This window comes from Haliotis rufescens, unplaced genomic scaffold (assembly GCF_023055435.1).
Source record: "Haliotis rufescens isolate VD_foot unplaced genomic scaffold, xgHalRufe1.0.p SCAF_22, whole genome shotgun sequence".
NCBI classification, from domain to species: domain Eukaryota; kingdom Metazoa; phylum Mollusca; class Gastropoda; order Lepetellida; family Haliotidae; genus Haliotis; species Haliotis rufescens.
In genome coordinates this window covers 5096072-5121503 of record NW_025963913.1, presented here as the reverse complement: position 1 = coordinate 5121503, position 25432 = coordinate 5096072, and the positions used below count along the sequence as shown (strand labels likewise).

Sequence of the window (25432 nt, the reverse complement as noted above, 5' to 3'; positions counted from 1 at the left end):
AAATAAAGTTGCCCGATGGACCCCAGAAATCAAAGAGGCTAGAAGACAAAGAAAGCGAGCATTTAGACGCACATCCCACCCACATGAACTCCCACAAGGATTGCGAGGATACTATCAAATAATCTAAAAACATTCTTTTAGCTTGTGTTTGATGACGACTCATTCAAGCTGCTCATTCAAGAACGTCTCCTTTGATCAATAATCAACGGGTAATTAAAACATGTTCTTTATTTTCACCAATTTTTGCCATAAAGAAGTCCAATTCTTATATTCTAGAAAAAACAACACAGACTGAAATGAAGTATGGTGAACTCGCCCATTTTTCACATACTCGTGATGTCTCTTAAAGGAACTGAGTGACAATCCTGCTTTCTGCGCAAGAACACCAGTGACGAAAGTATCATCCACCCAATAGAATTTCGTGTCTTCAGACGCTTTACACAACGCTTTAACTTCATCCACAGACGTTATGTAGGCCAGACCCTCGCAGTAAGGAGGGTATAACTCAAATGGGTACTGTTCTTCAGGGGTGTACCATTTATCGCTAGTATCCCTCTTCGGTTTCCCTCTCTGAAAGGCGGAACAGTAAAGATTATTATGGTAGTGACCAATCTGAACAGAATAACTGACCAGCTTGAAAATATTGATGAGAACATCGTCATCAACCTTGACAACAGTTCTAACGTCATGGCATTGTGACGTGATCCAGCAAAGAGCCATCACGTGTTTGTAAGTCAGATTTCTGTACGAGTCCAGAAAGTTGCCTTGAACTATGTCACCATATGTACCAGATTCTCTGATTAGTTGTTCTTGCAGGGCACGGTCTGTTGTCTCTCCACACATAAACACAGTAGCAATGGATAAATTTCCGTGCCTCTGTACAGATCCCCATGTGTCACGTATATCATTCCTTTTCTCAATGTTATTAGGAGCTGAGTGTACGAATATCAATATGTTAATGTCACCATTGCAAACCTTTGAGTTCAGATGATATACAAAATCATGTCTGTTAAGTAATGCATCTTTTTCCGATTCATGCCTTACATGAAACCAGTTTTGGACATTTGCAAGAATTTGTTTAACCTCTTTGGGGTTTATTTGTCTATGTTCTACCTTTCTGATTTGAGGGGAAACCTTGTTTAAGGAATTCTTTGCTTTCGTTTTCTGGGTTTCATTATCTTGCCTGACCATCGCCCTCTCTCTTTCACTTATATTGTTCACCAAGGGCCGTTCAGATCTTCTTCCATCGAGAGGTTTGTTCATTTTCATCCTATAGGTTTGATAAGACTGAATCCCTTTTCTGACGTGACGGTCACTGAACTTAGGCACTGCTATGTATTGACCATGTCCTTTTTTCCTTGTAGGATGTGTTGTGATCTTTGATACTTCATGATCATTAACAACGAGAGTTTTATGGACCCTGATTTCCAATTTACTTCGTGTATCTTTAGAAGGGATATCTCTACCCGATGTGTAAATCTAGTCTGTCTGAGATTGATACCAAATATATACGAACAGCACCAGTACCAGTATAAATGCACATTTCTTAAAGACACGAATTCTGAGAAAAGGCATTGTTCAGTTTCTGGTCATGTCAAGTCCTATGAGTTGAGTACGTCTTCAAGTCTTCAAGTCTTCGGGGTCCTAAAGCATGGGTCCTCCGCTGCCGTGTCCCCATCAAAAAGGAATTCCATCTGAAGAAACACAATTATAGATACAATCTGATATACATCGGATGTTTATGTACACTCTTATAAAAATACCACACACAAAATCCGGTATATGTATTGGATATATGATATTTGAAAATGTTGATGGCCTGATATTCGACAAACGGTGCGTCACAACGCAGCCATTGTCGATTTGCAGTGTCTTAAACGGCATTGTTTTCACACTTGTTCAAAAATGTCATGGAGGAAAACAGTAAAGCAAAATGCGCGTGCAAGTTATGTCATTCGTAACTCGTGGTAGTGGCTATAAAAAGGCAAGCGTAAGCCAATAATTTGTCATTCAATTGTCAACATTTTTCAAGCTCGAAAATGTCCAGACTCAGCGCTGTCGATCGGAACATCGCCCCAGGACGTATCCAAAGAGGGGAATCGCAGTTTTCTGTTGCACGCCACTTCAACGTCCACCACAGCACCATTTGGGACTGATACACACAGTTCAATTCCACTGCAGACCGTCCGACCCAGAGTTACCACCCCTACACAGGATCGCTACATTCGATTGTTCCACCTACGTCATCGCAATGCCACAGCTACAGAGACTGCTTGAAGCATCCCTGGTTTGAGCAGGATATCGGACCAGACTGTCAGGAACCATCTTCGCGAGGCTGGAATCCGACCAAGAAGACCAGTTACCGTCTCTGTTTTGCAACAGATCCATCGACAGCGACGCTTGCAGCCTTGGAATTTGAGAAACTGGAGACGAGTGTGGTTCAGCGATGAATCATGATTTCTTCTTCAACGTGTTTATCGTCGTCGAAATGAGCGTTTTGCCCCACATTGTGTACGTGAATTCGACAATTTCGGTGGCGTTAGTGTCATGTTGTGGGGGGCCATATCAAACACCAGGAGATCTGACTTGGTTGTGCTACAGGGAAATTTGACAGCAAATCGCTACATGAATCAAACTCTTCAACCTCACCTTCTTCTAATCATTGACCGCCAGAGGGAGCTGTTTCAAATGGACAATGCCGCAGAACCGTGGCCTCATGTGACATGATAATGAACAGTTTTCAATGCCTTTGTACAACGACAACATGTGACTATCGACGTCCAAAATTTCTTATTTGTGTCTATGATATTAAATTAAATATATCGACTTTATTAGATACAATAAGTCTACCTGTGCGTTTCTTTTTTTGAAGAGTGTATATCCAATTTATATACCGGAATATTTGTGTAGTCAGGTTCAATGAACTACATATTACCTGTGCGTTTCTTATTTTGAAGGGTGTATATTTTTGTAAATGAATTTATGCATTAGGGTTTGCATCTATTTAAGATTGTCGTCCTCTATGTAGATAAATGAATATTTACCGTGTGTCGTCCCCTATGTATATGAATCTTTATTTACCATGTGTCGTCCTCTATGTAAATGAAGTTATATTTGCTCTATGTCATCCTCTTTGTAAATAAAGATATATTTACTCTGTGTCCTCCTCTACGTATATGAGGACGTATATGAATGTAAATTTACCCTAGCTGCATCGTCCTTTATGCATCTTAATGTATATTCATCCCGTGTTATCCTCAACGCATATGAATGTATATTTACCCTAGCTGTATCGTCCTTTATGCATCTTAATGTATATTCATCCCGTGTTATCCTCAACGTATATGAATGTATATTTACCCTAGCTGTATCTTCCTTTATGCTTCTTAATGTTTATTCATCCTGTGTTATCCTCTATTATATGATTGTATATTTACCCTAGCTGTATCGTCCTTTATGCATCTTAATGTTTATTCATCTTGTGTTATCCTCAACGTATATGAATGTATATTTACCCTAGCTGTATCTTCCTTTATGCATCTTAATGTACATTCATCCTGTGTTATCCTCTATGTATATGAATATATACTTACCCATTGTCGTCATCTACTATATGAATATATATTTACCCATTATCGTCATCTATGTATATGAATATATATTTACCCATTGTCGTCATCTATGTATGTGAATATTTAATTCCCCAAGCTGTATCCACCTTTTGTATATTAATGTATATTTACCCTAAGTCGTCATCTACGTCAATGAATACATATTTATCCTCTTTGTACATCAATGAATATTTACCCACGGTCGTCCTCTGTATATATGAATGTATATTTACCCTGTGTCGTCATTCATGTATATGAGTGTGTATTTACCCTGTGTCGTCATACAAAATGAATGTATATTTACTCTTTATCGTCTTCTAAGTATTTGGATGTATATTTATGGTGTGTCGTCCTCTAAGTATTTGAACCTGTATTCAGAAACACCATGACGCAACTAATATTCAACACTACACTACGCAGATATAACATTGCGATACCCAGATAGAACACTATACTACCCAGCTACAACGCCACAATACTCAGTCACAACAATACTCAACTCCAACCCAGATACAACACAACACCACCAAGGCACAACACTACGCCAACCAGATACAACACAATACTACCCAGACACAACACTACGCCACCCAGATACAACACTACTCCGCCCAGATACAACACTACTCCACCCACATACAACACTACTCCGCCCAGATACAACGCTACTCCACCCAATACAACACTACATTACCCAGATACAATATTACCCAGACACAAAACTACACCACCCAGAGACAACACTACACCACCCAGATACAACACTACTCCGCCCAGATGCAACACTTCTCCACCCAGATACAACACTACACCACTAAGATACAACACTACACCCCCCAGATACAATATTACCCAGATACAGCACTACACGAAACAGATACAACACTAGACCACCCAGATACAATACTACCAAGATACAACACTACTCCAGCCAGATACAACACTACACCACCCAGATAAAATACTACAACCCCCAGATACATACTACATCACCCAGATACGACACTACATCACCCATATACAACACTACATCACCTAGATACAACACTACACCACCAAGTTACAACACTACACCACTAAGATACAATACTACACCACCCAGATACAACACTACAGCGCCCAGATACAACACTACACCAACCAGATACAACACAATACTACCCAGATACAACACTACACCACCCAGATACAACACTACACCACCCATATACAATACTACACCACCCAGATACAGCACTACACCACCCAGATAAAATACTACAACCCCCAGATAGAATACTACATCACCCAGATACGACACTACATCAACCAGATACTACACTACATCACCTAGATACAACACTACACCACAACGTTACAACACTACACCACTAAGATACAATACTACACCACCAAGATACAGCACTACACCACCCAGATACAGCACTACACATAACAGATACAACACTACATCACCCAGATACAACACCCCGCCACCCAGATACAACACTACACCATCCAGATACAGCACTACACCACTCAGATACAGCACTACACCACTCAGATACAGCACTACACCATCTAGATACAACACTTCACCATCCAGAAACAATACTACACCACCCAGATACAACACAATACTACCCAGATACAACACTACACCACCCAGATACAGCACTACACCACCCAAATACAACACTATACCACCCAGACACAGAACTACACCAACCAGATACAGCACTACACCATCCAGACACAACACTACACCATCCAGATACAACACTACATCACCCAGACACACAACTACACCACCCAGAAACAGCACTACACCATCCAGATACAGCACTACACCACCCAGATACAACACTACACCATCTAGATACAGCACTACACCACCCAGATACAACACTACACCATCCAGATACAGCACTACACCACTCAGATACAGCACTACACCACTCAGATACAGCACTACACCATCTAGATACAGCACTACACCACCCAGATACAGCACTATACCATCCAGACACAACACAACACCATCCAGATACAGCACTACACCACCAAGATACAGTACTACACCATCCAGATACAGCACTACACCATCCAGATACAGCACTACACCACCCAGATACAGCACTGCACCATCGAGATACAACACTACACCATCCAGATACAGCACTACACCATCCGGATACAACACTACACCATTCAGATACAGCACTACACCACCAAGATACAATACTACACCACCCAGATACAGCGCTATGCCACCCAGATACAGCACAGTACTACCCAGATACAGCACTACACCACCCAGATACAACACTACACCACCCAGATACAACACTACACCGCCCAGATACAGCACAATACTACCCAGACACAGCACTACAACACCCAGATACAGCACTACACCACCCAGATACAACACTACACCACCCAGATAAGCACAATACTACCAAGACACAGCCCTACACCACCCAGATACAACACCACACCACCAAGATGCAAGACTACACCACCCAGATACAGCACTACATCACCCAGAAAAAAAAAGTACACCACCCAGATACAGCACAATACAACCAAGATACAACACTATACCACCCAGATACAGCACTACACCACCGAGATACAACACAATACTACCCAGATACAACACTTCCCCCTACACACTACACTACACATATTCAACACTATGTATCCATATTTTGTATTTCAGTCCCTACCTCGTGCCTCGCATTGAGGAAACAAACCGTGCATCAGCCGTTGCGCTTCAATACAACAACGCTGCCCTTCGTGTTCTAATGAAATGATTAATTCACGAGACACGGTGTGTTGGGAGATCTATTGTGTGTGATTGCAGCATCCCCAGGGTGTCCCTCGGCAAATATTTCCACACAACATGACCTGAACATGGAATATTTATAGACAACTAGCTGTCGACTGCCCTGAGTCACCAAACGGTGCATTTGGACTGCACAAATATCAATGATTTTCCTGCTTGAGAAAAAATCGATGTTTTGAAACACGTCCATCACAGTTTGTTTTACATAACATTACCTAGATAGTTTAGCATGTTACCTGATCTAGTTGTAATGGAGATGTACAAATATTCAGTGAATGGTTCATCATATCCAAATGAACTCTTGTAAGGTTTTGACCAGTTTCAGGGATGTATACGTACTGCCATAGATGTAAGTTGTAATAGAACCAACACAACACAGAGGAATATATGCTCACTCTATGAACTCTTTATCTCGTGGTAAAAAAACCCTGTTCACCCGGACACACTGTGTGAAGCCCATACCTGGGGAAACTAACAGAATTACTGTGAAAATTTATGTCAATAAGGCTGTTTTAATGCTTTTGACATAGGCTATTAGATACTCTACATGTCTGTCTCCAGCGTATATGGGTGTGTTCTACAAGGGCGTGTTCCATGTCGCGTTTAGTTTCCATATGAAAATTTTTCGATCATGTTTAACGGTTTTCATTTTAAACTTTATTTTAGGAGACATGTTGAAGTAACACGCTACCGACTGACAGGCTAAAGTGACTAGATGCATAATTTCGAAAGTGTAAGGTATAATTTGTATCAAATTTTGTTTGAGTTACTTAAAAATAATTAAATTATTGTGTCAAGATTTACCTAATTTTTCAAAATTTAATTCTTGTGGAAGTCTCTATCAACACGATTTCACAATTTAACCAATACAGTCACCGATTCAAATGAAACTTATCAGTTCGAATTTTGTAAAAAAAATATATCCTCAGATCAAATCAGTCTAATAATGATCACATCCCCCCAATGTACAATTATCTGTAAGAAGAAAATACACTTACCGGTGACAGAATGGAGCTTTCTGGAGCCGAGCTTCCTTCCTGCAGCCAACGTTCCCTATGATGCTTCTAACACTTTTAACGATCCTTCAACAGCTGGCGATGTATGGTTATGTGTTGTGTGCAATGGACAAGCAATCGATAGCTGTAGATTTCATAGATGTCAATCAATTTTTATTACACACAAGTTCAGCAGAAGGTATCAAACATCACTCCTGACAGCTTCCCGGATGTACTCATGTACACACAATATTAATTTGCATAATCTCGCCCGGTTACACTCAAAGTTTAGGTTTTATTCAACGGGGTTTATTTAACCCACGTTCTCAATACACATCTCTAAATGGTCCAGTTGTGTGCGAGTCCAATACTGTTTGCACACTGGTTGTAGGTGTATTATCCGGTGAAGTTGAAGGACTCCTGCTGACATACACTTACCTTGTTGACACTTCTTACAAACGCCCTTTCGTACATCTACTTGAATGACATGTTCCTGTCAGTTAAGTTCGATTAGATGAGCACCGACACGTCATAGTTCACGTCATGACGTCATTGTTTCAGAGCGTCATAACTTTTGTTTCATGGGATGTCATCATGACCATCTATAAGTATGACGTCATGGAGATGTGGTTCGCTGCGCGTAGTTGTACATGTCTCTGGGTTACCAGGATCCGCTGATCACGGGGTTGAATCCAAGATTTGCCACGATTATGACAGTTGATCTGCTAGCCTTTGTCTTTTGGGGGCATTCCCCCCCCCCCCCCCCCCCCCCCCCCCACACACACACACACACATCAACTGACGGAGCGTGATACCACTGCATGCTGACCAAAAGGTGAAAACAAGACTTGCTCGCTATCCGGTAATAGGCTCGCATCCATATGAAAGCCATAGCCATAGCTAACAACCTAACACACAGGTCCCCACAATATGGCTACGTCTTCATGATCGATCAAACGTCTTCACTTACAATATCTATCAAGAGTTATACTTGGAGATCACGATTTTTAAAAATAGATCATGAGGTAAGGGATTTAACATATATAATGATTTACTAATTCCACACAGAACCTTTTTGCCTGAGTTGATGCACTATTAACATGAGCAGACCACAGTGGTTATCTAGAGAATAATAATCCCAAGTATTTGTAACATGAAACACATTCAAGCTGGTGCTCGTTAAAATACCACTTTTCCACTCTTGATAAATTTCCACCATTTTTAAAAACAACGATTTTAGTTTTTGCTAAGTAAACAGACAGGTGGTATTGATCACAAAAAAACATCCCTTCACACAACTATAGATAGATTCAAGTGCATTTAACATCTTGGGTGAAACTTCCCTGTATTTTAATATAAACCATAATTTAGATCTGTTAACAAAGTCGAAAGCATTTTTGAAGTCCACAAAAGCGAATGAAACTTATAAATTACCACGCTTTTTTGAAAGGCAGTGTTGATTTGATTGGGATCGTCTAAAGTTATGCTATTAAGTTTGTTTCTTTAAGGAAAGTGGCTATTTGTAAGTAGGTGGCTGGGGGGTTGTTTGGTTTAAATAACATGTTGATATTGTTTTTGTAGTTGGGCGGGAGGGAGTTGTATAGTGTTTGTTGTTGTTGTTTATATTTTGTACAGGTGTTGAATATGTGATTTATGGCTTCAGTGGTGTTACAGTGGATGCAGTTTGGGTTTGGGTGTCTGTTCTGTTTATGAAGTGTTTCGTTTAAGTTGGTTTGGTTGCTTTGTATTCTGTGTATGATTTTATCTGCTAGGATGGAGTTTGTATAGTTTTTGCATTTTGTGATTGGGGTGGTGATCAGTGTTTTTATCCGTTGTGATTTGCATTTTTGTATATTATTCTGGAAACTTTGTTGTTTTATAGTGTGTTTTATTAATGTTTTTGTTTCGGCTTAGCTTGTATGGAATTGTATTGGGGGTGACTGTTCATTAATTTTGTTGCTGCTTTTGCTGTTTGGTCTGTGAATTCATTTCCTGGTATGCCTGTGTGACTGGGTATCCATACTAATGTTATTGTTTTATTTGCTGTGTTTAGTTTTGAGTGGGTGTTTACATTTTGTTCAATTAGGTCGGGTCTGGTTTTTGAGTGTTTGTCTGAAATTTGTTTTATTGAATTTAGTGAGTCAGAGATAATGATGATTTTGTTTTGGTTTGTTGTTTCAGCTTGGTGGTATGCTTGTAGTATGGCTATCAATTCTGCTGTATTTGTATGGGTATAGTTTGTGTAATGGTATTTTTTGGTGATTGGTGTAGGTTGTGTTGTGTGGATACCCAGCCCTGTTTTTTGTTTTTTTTTGTATTATATGATGCATCTGTGTATATGTGTACAGGTGGGTGATGAAGGGGGCTATTTGTTTGTTGTTTTTGAATTTTTTGATAGTGGCGGGTCTGGCGTTTTGTTATTTCAGTGTTATTTGTTTGAGGATGGGGTTTTGTTGTGCCCCAGCCCAGTAGTTGAGTATTGATTGGTGACGTTTGAGTTGTATTGATGTAGTGCCTGTAAGGATTTGTAGTGTGCTTAGGGAGGCGCCAGCTCTGGTACCCAGGGCTATCTTAAGAGCTTTATATTGAATAGAGTTGAGCTTTTTTTCCAAGTTTTCTGTTGGGGAGTGGAAGACCGGAGCAGCATAGTCTAATTTTGCTTGTATAAGTGTTTTGTATATGTTGATAAGTGTTTGTTTGTCAGCTCCCCAGTGAGAGCCGCTGATGGCTCTCATAAGGTTTATGTCTTTTTGACAGGAATTGACCAAATTATGAATGTGGGGAGCCCATGTGAGATGTTGGTCAAATGTGACTCCTAGACATTTTGCTTCTTTTTGGAATTTAATAGTTTCTTCATTAAGTGTGAGTTTTGGTGTTAAATTTGGCATGAAGGTTTTTTTTAATAATAAGCCGATGGTATTTTGGGTTTAATTTTGAACCCCCATTGGGAAGCCCAGTGTTCAAGGTCCAAAAGGATGGGTTTGATTCTTTTTTCAATTTGTTTTAATGATGTTGATGACGTCCAGAATGAGATATCGTCTGCGAATTTTGCTGTAGTTATATTATTTGGGAGTTTTGGAAAGATGTCAAGCGGGTGGGGGTCAGATATTGTGTTGTTTGATTTTACTGTTATGTTTCTGTTGCTTAGGAATGAGTGAATGAAATTTAGAATTCTTCCATCTATAGCTTTGTCTATAATTTTTGAATTAGGCCTTTTTGTCAAACCATGTCAAAGGTTTTAGAAAAGTCAATAAATATGGCCACAGTGTATTGTTTTTGTGCTTGGGCTGTCTTTACGTCGTGTTCCAAATTTAAAATGTGGTCTAAAGTCTGTCTATTGGCTGTAAAGCCACTCTGGTCCTCCTTGATAAGGCTATTGTTTTTAATTTTGTACTTTAGTCTGTTATTGATTATTGATTCCATGATTTTACATATATGTGTTGTGAGAGAGATGGGTCGGTATGAATCAGGGTCATTTGGGGGTATCCCTGGTTTCAGAACTGGCACCACAAGTGCATTTTCCATGTTTTGGGGAGATAGCCAGATGTCCAAATTAGGTTGTAGAGTTGTAGTAGTAATTTTTTAAATTTGATAGGGATGTGGTTGAGGATTTTGTAGCTAATATTATCTAGTCCGGTGGCTGGGGATGTGTTTTTGTTTTTTATTGCTGTTTGGAGTTCATGTATATTAATGAGTTTGTTGATGGGTAGGTGTGAGTGAGGTGTTCTGTTTTGGTATGTAGGTTGAGTTTTTATGGTGTCTTGTATGTGTTTTGAGTGGTTGGTGGAGCTACTGGAGGCCGAGAAGTGGGCAGCCATGGCGTTAGCCTTTTCTTTATCTGTTGTTAACGTGGGGAATTTGGGCATATAAAAAGTCTTAGCATTACCTTTAATTGCTTTAATTTTTTTCCATAGTTTTGATGTGTTTTGTTTGCCCAGCCTTAAGGTTGATGTGAAAGTTTGCCAATGTTTTTTTTGGCTGCCTTTATTAATTCCTTAGTTTGATTTCTTTGTGTGTGAGCCAAATGCAGTTTAGTAATATCTCGTTTAGCCTTAGTTAGTGCTTTTATCCTAAGTTTTCTGGATTCAATGATTTCTGTGCTCCACCATGGTACTGGGTTGTGTGTAAGGTTTGTTTTGGTGGTGGGTATCCATTTCATAGCTATGTTGTAGAGTGTATTGCTGAGGTTTGTGTTGAATGTGTCGATATCAGTATTATGTATGTTCTGTATGTCTATTTTGTTGCAGAGTGTGGTGAATTCCTGCCAGTCGGCTTTAACGAAGTTAAATTTGGTTTGTTGGTGGTTGTTTTTGGGGTGGTTTTTTTTATGAGAATGGCTGCTGACAGGAATTCAATGATTTTTTTGGTGTTTGTGTGGAGTTTCTTTGGGGTGATTGTTTGTTGTTTTTTTGTTGTTTTTTTGGGGGGGGGACATGCGGAGTGATTGGATTTTCTGTTAGATGAGTTGTTTTTGGGAAGTGTTTAGTTTGTGAGGGGGCTCACGGGGTTGGGGTTGGGCTGAGGGAATGGGGATGGCAGACCTGAAAATCGAGGGGGGGGGGGGGGCTAGGGGGGTATGGGTCAGTGTGGGGGCCGGTAGGGGAGGTATGGAGGGAATTGGGGAGGCTGAGAGGGAGGGGGTTTGGGGGTTGGCGAGCAGGGCCTGTGTGTGTGTGTGGGGGGGGGGGGGGGTTGTTTGGTTTTGGGGGGGGGTAGGGTCAGGCGGTTAAAAGGAGGAGGAGTCTGAGGAGTCTGAAGATTTTGGGTTGTTGACGTTATGATAAGACAAGTTTAAACAAGAGATAGGGTTGATGTACAGTGATTGATGGGTATGGGATTAACACAAGGATTACTAATAAGGAATGTATGGAAAGCCAGTGGGGAGATAATAGTTCAGTGTTGTTTTGGCAAGCTGATGAGATCATGGTAAGCTGGAGGGATGTAGTATCCTTGATCTCTGTTTATGACTGATTGAATTTTCTTGATGCAAATGGCTTCTCTAAATTTTCTGAGCTTGAAGTCTTTCTGGTTTGTTGTTAAGATGTTGACGTTGTCCCACTTAATATTGTGGCTGGGGTGGATTATTAATTATTAGGATCAGATTTATCACCTGTCTTATACAAAGAGAAATGATACCTGTACTCCATGATTCAGGGAAATAAGATGATTCAAAAATGTCATGAAACAACAATTCCATGTATGGCAAGACTATATCTGGAGATTTAGAATTTTTTAGTTTATAGATTGCTTCTTGTATCTCTTCTTGAATGATTGGAGAATCCAGTATACAGTATAGCCAGTATCAGAATTTTCAGTCTGTTCTGGCAAATTAGCGTCACATTCTTCAAATAAGTTCTTGAAATACGAAAACCATTCTGATATATTTACATTGTCCTTTTTTGACGACTTGATTGTATATTTCTTTAGCACAGTCCAAAACTGTTATGAGTTATTTATATTAGCTAGTAAAATGTCTCTGACAGATGCATTATATAGTCTCTTTTTGCTCCTTATTAGGTAATTATATTTATTGCGTTGAGTAATATATAAATGTAGTGATTCACTGTTCTTTGATCCTCTAAAACATTTCAGTAGCCTGAGTGTTTCTGAACCATTGAAATCACATTCTGAGTCAAACCATGGTTGATCTGATTTTACAGGATAAGTTTTCTTCTTTTTCTTCATGAAGTCCGCAGCCTGGTGAATAGCATCAGTAAAAACTTGGTGGATATCGGTCAAGGCAAGAGTGCAACAGTCATTAAGCATAGATGATATATCGGATGATAGGATAGTGTCTCTAAATCTTTCAGCAAAATTATTATCCCATAAAAAATTGAAACCTTCCCAGTCTAGGTGAGTATCAGCTGACGATCTGGTGTGGATTTCATAGTCACGTGATTGAAATGTACAACTGACTGGCATATGGGGTGACTCGGTCCGAGATCCGATATTAAAATCTGAGCACATTGCAAACAAATCACTTGACACAATGACACAATCTAATACACTCGCTCCTGTTGACGCAAGAAATGTACAGTCACCAACGGACGCATCTGAACCAGCTCGACCAACAACAATCAACATCTAATACTTCTAGCATTCAATACAGGTCCCAACCCACTCACCTTACTGTACACAAAAAAAACAAATTCGGGCTTATACTAAAGCAAGCTAATCTTAAATTCAAATTTATAAACAAAATAAACTTTAACCTACAATATGACCTCAATTTGGCAATGAAACAAACATCAATAGATGGCATCAATCTATCGTGGCAAACTCCTCGTTGGCTATCTGAAACAAAATGGGTCATCTACACCGACCCCGCGGAGTCTGACCACAACCTACAGGCTTACGTAATCGAATCAAACAAACTCCAAACTCAGCCTCAAATTACCAATATACTAAGGATCACCAGAAAAATACAACAAGGTCCCCGATCAAACACCTCCACTATCATCCTGACTTTCAAAGGCACCTGACTTCCTGACACAATTACATTTGGATCAATCCATTGCAAAGTGCCAAAAACTATAAAAACACCAGTCCAATGAACCATCTGCCACCTTTTTAAAAACCTGGACAGATGTTCCAAATGCAGCTCCGAGTTCCATAACAGCACTGAGTGCAATCAACAACCCTACTGTAAAACCTGTGACCAATATGATCATACCGCCTTTTCAAACTCTTGCCCAGTCCGCCAAAACCAAACCCTATCAATAAATAAACACCTTACAGCATCTGACCTCCCAAAATCTATAACTGGTACGACAGGGATTTGGACTCCTAACCCGTATCCAACTCATCCTCACTCGACGGCGACGACGACAAACAAACTCACCCAACCCACACCCATCCACCCCAAACCCACCGACCTACAGGCTTATGTAATCGAATCAAACAAACTCCAAACTCAGCCTCAACTTACCAATATACTAAGGATCACCAGAAAAAACCCAAAAGATCCCCCATCAAACACCTCCACTATCATCCTGACTTTCAAAGGCACCTGACTTCCTGACACAATAACATTTGGATCAATCTATTGCAAAGTGCCAAAAACTATATAAAAAAACAGTCCAATGTACCATCTGCCACCTTTTTGGACACGCACAATCAAATTGTAAAAAACCTGGACAGATGTTCCAAATGCAGCTCCGAGTTCCATAACAGCACTGAGTGCAATCAACAACCCTACTGTAAAACCTGTGACCAATATGATCATACCGCCTTTTCAAACTCTTGCCCAGTCCGCCAAAACCAAATCCTATCAATAAATAAACACCTTACAGCATCTGACCTCCCTGCCCCAGCAAGGAGCTTAAACTCCAAACTCTATAACTGGTACGACAGGGATTTTGACTCCCAACCCGTATCCAACTCATCCTCACTCGACGGCGACGACGACAACCAAACTCACCCAACCCACACCCACCCACCCACCCACCCACCCCAAACCCACCACCCCGCCGCCAATCCAGGGTGCCCAAGCAAGCCAAGAGCACCAAGCTCAGGTCTCTCTGCAAGTCTAGCGTCATCATGGGGTCGTAGGCAAACCCCAAACAAAGGCAAAACTACGACTCCAGCTACCACAGCCAGCCATGAACAACCGCACTCAGGACCTCAACCACCAGTCACTACCAACGTAGCCCCCAAACCTCCTAGATGAAACTCAAAACTCCGTACAGCACACACAACATCCTCAGTATACACAGCAGAAGACACAATCGTCCAACTACAAAATATCCAACAAAACCTCATAGAATTCATCACTGCACTAACCCTCGCTCCCAACAACATAATCGAAACAATTCACCAGTATCTCTTCCAAACCTAACTATACACTCTCCCGTTGGTACAATTTAAATCCATCAACTATAATGGGACAACACACACACCTCTATAGCTGGACCACTAAAAACTACACATACATATTTGGTAATAATACTATACGTGTGGGCACGACAAAACGACTTTATAATTTCTTAATGTGAAATCCCCTACCAGCTACAGACCACAGGAAAACCAAAACTACCTCACTGCAATGGACCTGACAATAACTACTCCCAATTTGGCAAGTAAATCTACATTGGAAGTATTTGACGACCCATGCGGAAGTCAATCCCAACTTCCCAATGTCAATAAATTTAAAATTTGGTCCAAATTATATACCAGAACAAACTTCCTGAGATCCAAAATTTAACTACAAAAAAAGCAGACTGAAAAAATAGAAAACTCTAATTGACCAAACTGACCAACCAAAAATTATAAATTCAGACCCCGAAATCATTTCCAAACATTTAACTAAAGAAATTATCACTATAGCCACCAAGTGTATCCCCAAAACTAACCCCAAACCCGAAAGAAATAAAGTTGCCCGATGGACCCCTGAAATCAAAGAGGCTAGAAGACAAAGAAAGCGAGCATTTAGACGCGCAAACCCCACCCACATGAACTCCCACATGCAAAACAACTACGAAACGGTACACACATGCTTATAAAAAAAAAAAAACACTAGAAAAGAACACTTGGAAAAATCTGCAGTATTTAAAACTAACTAACTTACACAACTAAAAACAATTCAAAGGCCATGTGGAGCTCTCCAAAGGCAAAAAACGGAAGCACAAAATCATCACACATCCACAAAATAGACAACCTTACAGATAAAGTATGAGCCTCATATATAAAAAAATTAGATATTGAATAGGGGGAGTAGTTTGAGCCTGATACTCAAGAATCGGATGTAGAATAGGGGAATTAGTTTGAGCCTAATACTCAAGACTCGGATACAGAATTGGGGGAGTAGTTTCAGCCTGATACTCAAGACTCAGATACAGAATTGGGGGAGTAGTTTCAGCCTGATACTCAAGACTCGGATACAGAATTTGGGGAGTAGTTTCAGCCTGATACTCAAGACTCGGATACAGAATTGGGGGAGTAGTTTGAGCCTGATACTCAAGACTCGGATGAAGAATTGGGGGAGTAGTTTGAGCCTGATACTCAAGAATCGGATACAGAATTGGGGGAGTAGTTTGAGCCTGATATTAGAGAATCTGATGTAGAACAGGGGGAGCAGTTTGAGCCTGATATCAGAGAATTGGATATAGACTCGGGGGAGTATTTGGAGCCTTATACTCAATATTCGGATAAAGAATAGGGGGAGTTGTTCGAGCCTGATATTAAAGAATTGGATGTTGAATAGGGGCAGTAGTTTGAGCCTGATATCAAATATTTGGATATAGAATAGGGGGAGTAGTTTGAGCCTGATATTAAAGAATCGGATGTAGAATAGGGGGAGTAGTTTGAGCCTGATACTCAAGAATCAGTTATAGAACAGGGGGTTTAGTTTGAGCCCGAGACGTAAGAATCGGATGTAGAATAGGGGGAGTAGTTTGAGCCTGATATTAAAGAATCGGATGTAGAATAGGGGGAGTAGTTTGAGCCTGATATAAAGAATCGGATGAAGAATAGGGCGAGTAGATTCAGCCTGAGACGTAAGAATCGGTTATAGAATAGGGGGAGTAGTTTGAGTCTGATATTAAAGAATCGGTTATATAATAGGGGGTATAGTTTGAGCCTGATATTAAAGAATCGGATGTAGAATAGGGGGATTAGTTTGAGCCTGATATAAAGAATCGGATGTAGAATAGGGCGAGTAGATTAAGCCTGATACGAAGGAATCGGTTATAGAATAGGGGGAGCATTTTGAGCCTGATATTAAAGAATCGGATGTAGAATAGGGGGAGTAGTTTGAGCCTGATATTAAAGAATCGGATGTAGAATAGGGGGAGTAGTTTGAGCCTGATATTAAAGAATCGGATGTAGAATAGGGGGAGTAGTTTGAGCCTGATATTAAAGAATCGGATGTAGAATAGGGGGAGTAGTTTGAGCCTGATATAAAGAATCGGATGTAGAATAGGGCGAGTAGATAAAGCCTGAGACGTAAGAATCGGTTATAGAATAGGGGGAGTAGTTTGAGCCTGATATTAAAGAATCGGATGTAGAATAGGGGGAGTAGTTTGAGCCTGATATTAAAGAATCGGATGTAGAATAGGGGGAGTAGTTTGAGCCTGATATTAAAGAATCGGATGTAGAATAGGGCGAGTAGATAAAGCCTGAGACGTAAGAATCGGTTATAGAATAGGGGGAGTAGTTTGAGCCTGATATTAAAGAATCGGATGTAGAATAGGGGAAGTAATCTGATCCTGGTATCAGATAATTGGATACCAAACAGGGAAAGTTTCTTGTCAATGTATTACAAGGCACACGAGGTGCCCTGTCAATGTGTCAATATGTGGCATAGCAAACCATGTATTATGACGATGTGTTAATACATGACTAAGCAAACCATGTATCATGTCGATGTATCAATATATGAATTAGCAAACCATGTATCATGTCGATGTGTCAATATATGACTAAGCAAACCATGTCTTTTGTCGATGTGTAAATATATGACTTACAAAATCATGTCTCATGTCGATTTGTCAACATATTGCATAGGACACGAGGCATCTGTGAAGATTAAGCACACAACACGAGGCGCCAAGTCAATATATAGCACAGGACATGATGCACCCTGTTGATATGTCAATACATGGCATAGGACACGAGGCGCCTTGTCGGTATGTCAATATAAGCCTAGTGCACTGATGTATCTTCACAGGGCTTATGACCGCGTTACACTGTGGTATTCTCAGGGAACGGTCTATGACCCACCTCTGGTGTAAGATCATTGACTACCACATTAAAACACATTAACCGTAGCGCATTGGGGTGCATTGGATGCATTGGCTGTAGCACATTAAAATGCATTAACTGCTGCGCATTAGGTTGGGCCTGTGTTAGATTGCAAGGATACTATCAAATAATCTAAAAACATTCTTTTAGCTTGTGTTTGATGACGACTCATTCAAGCTGCTCATTCAAGAACGTCTCCTTTGATCAATAATCAACGGGTAATTAAAACATGTTCTTTATTGTCACCAATTTTTGCCATAAAGAAGTCCAGTTCTTATACTCTAGAAAAAACAACACAGACTGAAATGAAGTATGATGATCTCGCCCATTTTTCACATACTCGTGATGTCTCTTAAAGGAACTGAGTGACAATCCTGCTTTCTGCGCAAGAATACCAGTGACGAAAGTATCATCCACCCAATAGAATTTCGTGTCTTCAGACGCTTTACACAACGCTTTAACTTCATCCACAGACGTTATGTAGGCCAGACCCTCGCAGTAAGGAGGGTATAACTCAAATGGGTACTGTTCTTCAGGGGTGTACCATTTATCGCTAGTATCCCTCTTCGGTTTCCCTCTCTGAAAGGCGGAACAGTAAAGATTATTATGGTGGTGACCAATCTGAACAGAATAACTGACCAGCTTGAAAATATTGATGAGAACATCGTCATCAACCTTGACAACAGTTTTAACGTCATGGCATTGTGACGTGATCCAGCAAAGAGCCATCACGTGTTTGTAAGTCAGATTTCTGTACGAGTCCAGAAAGTTGCCTTGAACTATGTCACCATATGTACCAGATTCTCTGATTAGTTGTTCTTGCAGGGCACGGTCTGTTGTCTCTCCACACATAAACACAATAGCAATGGATAAATTTCCGTGCCTCTGTACAGATCCCCATGTGTCACGTATATCATTCCTTTTCTCAATGTTATTAGGAGCTGAGTGTACGAATATCAATATGTTAATGTCACCATTGCAAACCTTTGAGTTCAGATGATATACAAATTCATGTCTGTTAAGTAATGCATCCTTTTCGGATTCATGCCTTACATGAAACCAGTTTTGGACATTTGCAAGCATTTGTTTAACCTCGTTCGGGTTTATTTGTCTTTGTTCTACCTTTCTGATTTGAGGGGAAATCTTGTTTAAGGAATTCTTTGCTTTCGTTTTCTGGGTTTCATTATCTTGCCTGACCATCACCCTCTCTCTTTCACTTATACTGTTCACAAAGGGCCGTTCAGATCTTCTTCCATCGAAAGGTTTGTTCATTTTCATCCTATAGGGTTGATAAGACTGAATCCCTTTTCTGACGTGACGGTCACTGAACTTAGGCACTGCTATATATTGGCCATGTCCTCTTTTCCGTGTAGGATGTGTTGTGATCTTTGATACTTCATGATCATTAACAACGAGAGTTTTATGGACCCTGATTTCCAATTTACTCCGTGTACCTTTAGAAGGAATATCTCTACCCGATTTGTAAATCCAGTCTGTCTGAGATTGATACCAAATATATACGAACAGCACCAGTACCAGTATAAATGTCCAATGCTTCAGGACACGAATTCTGAGAACAGGCATTGTTCAGTTTCTGGTCATGTCAAGTCCTATGAGTTGAGTGCGTCTTCAAGTCTTCGGGGTCCTCAAGGATCTCAATCCAATAAAGATTCCTTCTGAAGAAACACAATTATAGATACAATCTGATATACATCTGATATTTTTGTACACTCTTCAAAAAATACAGCACACAAAATCCGGTATATAAATTGGATATATGTTATTTGAAAATGTTGATGGCCTGATATTCGACAAACGGTGCGTCACAACGCAGCCATTGTCGATTTGCAGTGTCTTAAACAGCATTGTCTTCACACTTGTTCAAAAATGTCATGGAGGAAAACAGTAAAGCAAAATGCACGTGCAAGTTATGTCATTCGTAACTCGTGGTAGTGGCTATAAAAAGGCAAGCATAAGCCAATAATTTGTCATTCAAGTGTCAACATTTTTCAAGTTTGACTCAGTCAGACTCAGTGCTGTCGATCGGAACATCGCCCCAGGACGTATCCAAAGAGGGGAATCGCAGTTTTCTGTTGCACGCCACTTCAACGTCCACCACAGCACCATTTGGGACCGATACACACAGTTCATTTCCACTGCAGACCGTCGGAGAACCGGCCGACCAAGAGTTACCAAGCCTGCACGGGATCGCTACACTCGATTGTTCCATCTACGTCATCGCAATGCCATAGCTACAGAGACTGCGGGACGCATCCCTGGTTGGAGGAGGATATCGGACCAGGCTGTCAGGAACCATCTTCGCGAGGCTGAAATCCGACCAAGAAGACCAGTTATCGTCCCTGTTTTGCAACAGATCCATCGACAGCGACGCTTGTAGCCTTGGAATTTGACAAACTGGAGATGAGTGTGGTTTAGCGATGAATCACGATTTGTTCTTTAACATGTTTATCGTCGTCGAAATGAGCGTTTTGCCCAACACTATGTACGTGAATTAGACAATTTCGGTGGCGTTAGTGTCATGGTGTGGGGGGCCATATCCAACACCAGGAGATCTGACTTGGTTGTGGTTCAGGGAAATTTGACAGCAAATCGCTACATGAATGAAATTCTTCAATCTCACCTTCTTCCAATCATTGACCGCCAGAAGGAGCTGTTTCAACAGGACAACGCTTCACCGCACACAACTCGTGTCACGGTAGACTACCTGCATAATGCCAACATCAACGGCTTGCCCTGGCCGGTCGAGATCTCCAGATCTCTGCCCAATCGAACACCTCTGGGATGAACTCGATCGACGTGTACGTCAACCTCATCAAACGCCGCAGACACTCCCACAACTAGCCATCGCGTTAGAAGCAGAATTGGGCAGAAGTCCGTAGGACAGAATTCGTACACTTATCCAGTCAGTGCCGATGAGATGCAGAGCCGTGGCCTCTTGTGACATGACAATGAACAGTTTTCAATGCCTTTGTACAACGACAACATGTGACTATTGAGGTCATATTTGTATCTATGATATTAAATTAAATATATCGACTTTATTACCTACCATAAAATTACTAAAAGTCTACCTGTGCGTTTCTTTTTTTGAAGAGTGTATATCCAATTTATATACCGGAATTTTTGTGTGGTCAGGTTCAATGAACTACATATTACCTGTGCGTTTCTATTTTTGAAGGGTGTATATTTTTGTAAATGAATTTATGCATTAGGGTTTGCATCTATTTAAGATTGTCGTCCTCTATGTAGATAAATGAATATTTACCGTGTGTCGTCCCCTATGTATATGAATCTTTATTTACCATGTGTCGTCCTCTATGTAAATGAAGTTATATTTGCTCTATGTCATCCTCTTTGTAAATGAAGATATATTTACTCTGTGTCCTCCTCTACGTATATGAGGACGTATATGAATGTAAATTTACCCTAGCTGTGTCGTTCTTTATGCATCTTAATGTATATTCATCCCGTGTTATCCTCTATTTATATGATTGTATATTTACCCTAGCTGTATCGTTTTTTATGCATCTTAATGTATATTCATCCTGTGTTATCCCCATGTATATGATTGTACATTTACACTAGCTGTATCGTCCTTTATGCATCTTAATGTATATTCATCCTGTGTTACCCTCTATGTATATGATTGTATTTTACCCATTGTCGTCATCTATGTATATGGATATATACTTACCCATCGTCGTCATCTATGTATATGAATATATACTTACCCATTGTCGTCATCTATGTATATGAATATATGTTTACCCAATGTCGTCATCTAGGTATATGAATATATATTTACCCAATGTCGTCATCTAGGTATATGAATATATATTTACCCATTGTCGTCCTCTTTTTATGTGAATATTTAATTCCCTAAGCTGTATCCATCTTATGTATATTAATGTATATTTACCCTTAGTCGTCATCTACGTCAATGATTGCATATTTATTCTCTATATACATCAATGAATATTTACCCACTGTCGTCCTCTGTGTATATGAATGTATATTTACCCTGTGTCGTCATTCATGTATATGAGTGTGTATTTACCCTGTGTCGTCATACAAAATGAATGTATATTTACTCTTTATCGTCTTCTAAGTATTTGGATGTATATTTACCCTGTGTCGCCCTCTAAGTATTTGAACCTGTATTCAGAAACACCATGACGCAACTAATATTCAACACTACACTACGCAGATATAACACTATGCTACCCAGCTACAACACTATGCTACCCAGCTACAACGCCACAATACTCAGTCACAACACAACTCAACCCCAACCCAGATACAACACAACAACACCAAGCCACAACACTACGCCAACCAGATACAACACTACACCAACCAGATACAACACAATACTACCCAGACACAACACTACGCCACCCAGATACAACACTACTCCACCCAGATACAACACTACTCCACCCAGATACAACACTACGCCACCCAGATACAACACTACTCCACCCAGATACAACACTACTCCACCCAGATACAATACTACCAAGATACAACACTTCACCACCCAGATACAACACAATACTACCCAGATACAACACTATACCACCCAGATACAACACTACACCACCCAGATACAACACTACGCCACCCGATACAACACTACTCCACCCAGATACAACACTACTCCACCCAGATACAATACTACCAAGATACAACACTTCACCACCCAGATACAACACAATACTACCCAGATACAACACAACACCACCCAGATACAACGGTACACCACCCAGATACAACACTACACCACACAGATACAACACTACTCCACCCAGATACAACAGTACACCACCCAGATACAACACTACTCCACCCAGATTGAGGAAACAAACAGTGCATCAGCCGCTGCACTTCAATACAACAACGCTGCCCTTCTCAGTGCAGCACCGACTCCACCTAGCAGAAAGTAGAATGAGGAGCTGCGGCTCATCGTGTTCTAATGACATGATTAATTCACGAGACACAGTGTGTTGGGAGATCTATTGTGTGTGATTGCAGCATCCCCAGGGTGTCCCTCGGCAAATATTTCCACACAAAATGACCTGAACATGGAATATTTATAGACAACTAGCTGTCGACTGGCCTGAGTCACCAAACGGTGCATTTGGACTGCACAAATATCAATGATTTTCCTGCTTGAGAAAAAGTCGACGTTTTGAAACACGTCCATCACAGTTTGTTTTACATAGCATTACCTAGATACGACTCTAAAAAAAAAAAATTAAAAAAATAAAAAAAAAAAATAAATAAATAAATGAATAAAATGTAAATGTATTTTGTACAATGGGTCAAATGGCCTTCTGTCTGTCTGTCTGTCTGTCTGTCTGAATTACCTAGATAGTTTGGCATGTTACCTGATCTAGTTGTAATGGAGATGTACAAATATTCAGTGAATGGTTCATCATATCCACATGAACTCTTGTAAGGTTTTGACCAGTTTCAGGGGTGTATACGTACTGCCATAAATGTTAGTTGTAATAGAACCAACACAACACAGAGGAATATATGCTCACTCTATGAACTCTTTATCTCGTGGTTAAAAAAAACCCTGTTCACCCGGACACACTGTGTGAAGCCCATACCTGGGGAAACTAACAGAATTACTGTGAATATTTATGTCAATAAGGCTTTTTTAATGCTTTTGACATAGGCTATTAGATACTCTACATGTCTGTCTCCAGCGTATATGGGTGTGTTCTACAAGGGCGTGTTCCATGTCGCGTTTAGTTTCCATATGAAAATGTTTCCATCATGTTTAACGGTTTTCATTTTAAACTTTATTTTAGGAGACATGTTGAAGTAACACGCTACCGACTGACAGGCTAAAGTGACTAGATGCATAATTTGGAAATCAAAATATGAGTGTAAGGTATAATTTGTATCATATTTTGTTTGAGTTACTTAACAATAATTAAATTATTGTGTCAAGATTTACCTATTTTTTCAAAATATAATTCTTGTGGAAGTCTCTATCAACACGATTTCACAATTTAACCAATCCAGTCACCGATGTAAATGAAACTTATCAGTTCGAATTTTGTAAAAAAAATATATCTTCAGATCATCCCCCAATGTACAATTATGTTTAAGTAGAAACTACACTTACCGGTGACAGAATGGAGTTTTCTGGAGCCGAGCTTCCTTCCTGCAGCCACGTTCTCAATACACATCTCCCAATGGCACAGTTGTGTGCGAATCCAGTACTGTTTGAAAACTGGTTGTAGGTGTGTTATCCTGTGAAGTTAGCTACTTGTGCATCTGAAGGACTCCTGCTGACATACACTTACCTTGTTGACACTTCTTACAAACGCCCTTTCGTACATCTACTTGAATGACATGTTCCTGTCAGTTAAGTTCGATTAGATGAGCACCGACACGTCATAGTTCACGTCATGACGTCATTGTTTCAGAGCGTCATAACTATTGTTTCATGGGATGTCATCATGACCATCTATAAGTATGACGTCATGGAGATGTGGTTCGCTGCGCGTAGTTGTCTCTGGGTTACCAGGATCCGCTGATCACGGGGTTGAATCCAAGATTTGCCACGATTATGACAGTTGATCTGCTAGCCTTTGTCTTTTAGGGGGCATTCCTCCCACATCAACTGACGGAGCGTGATACCACTGCATGCTGACCAAAAGGTGAAAACAAGACTCGCTCGCTATCCGGTAATAGGCTTGCATCCATATGAAAGTCATAGCCATAGCTAACAACCTAACACACAGGTCCCCACAATATGGCTACGTCTTCAAACGTCTTCACTTACAATATCTATCAAAAGTTATACTTGGAGAAGAACATATGAATCGGCTAACAAATTTTAAAACGCATGAATAGGTTTAAATGACAATTGTGGGCATAGACAGATTGGTGTCTGACTTTTCAGTGGCTGTAGTCAAATGAATAGCCCTCAAAGAGAGACTTTCAACGCGTGAACGCGCACGGATGTCAATGTTCTGACCTCATCTCAAACTGAGTTTCGTGATGTTTCATTGATCTTTCATAGAAACTGGGCGTGTTAGAATTTACAGGGTCATTATCCTGTTCACACGATTTTTACGTGTACCCAACGTATCTCATGTCACTGACTGTTTGCACTAGTGTCATTATTTGTGCACTTTTATAAAGACAAACATGCATCGGTCAGGGCTTGTACAAACCTCTGGCCAGTGCTACAACACACGGAATGAAGTCGG

General features: G+C 40.3%; 2 protein-coding genes across 2 annotated transcripts; both read right to left on the bottom strand.

The window, feature by feature from the left end:
* Nucleotides 1-213: 213 nt before the first annotated feature.
* On the bottom strand, nucleotides 214-7495 carry LOC124136400 (beta-1,3-galactosyltransferase 1-like). Its single transcript, XM_046502330.2, has 2 exons — nucleotides 7440-7495; nucleotides 214-1694 (listed from the first exon to the last, which is right to left on the bottom strand). Exon 2 carries the CDS (start codon nucleotides 1267-1269, stop codon nucleotides 214-216), a length of 1056 nt encoding a protein of 351 aa, XP_046358286.2. The 5' UTR covers nucleotides 1270-1694; nucleotides 7440-7495.
* A 10903-nt stretch (nucleotides 7496-18398) lies between these two features.
* Nucleotides 18399-24951, bottom strand: LOC124136369 (beta-1,3-galactosyltransferase 1-like). The gene is made up of 2 exons (XM_046502295.2): nucleotides 24340-24951; nucleotides 18399-19852 (listed from the first exon to the last, which is right to left on the bottom strand). The coding sequence occupies exon 2, from the start codon at nucleotides 19758-19760 to the stop codon at nucleotides 18399-18401; it is 1362 nt and encodes a 453-aa protein (XP_046358251.2). The 5' UTR covers nucleotides 19761-19852; nucleotides 24340-24951.
* Between the last annotated feature and the right edge of the window lie 481 nt (nucleotides 24952-25432).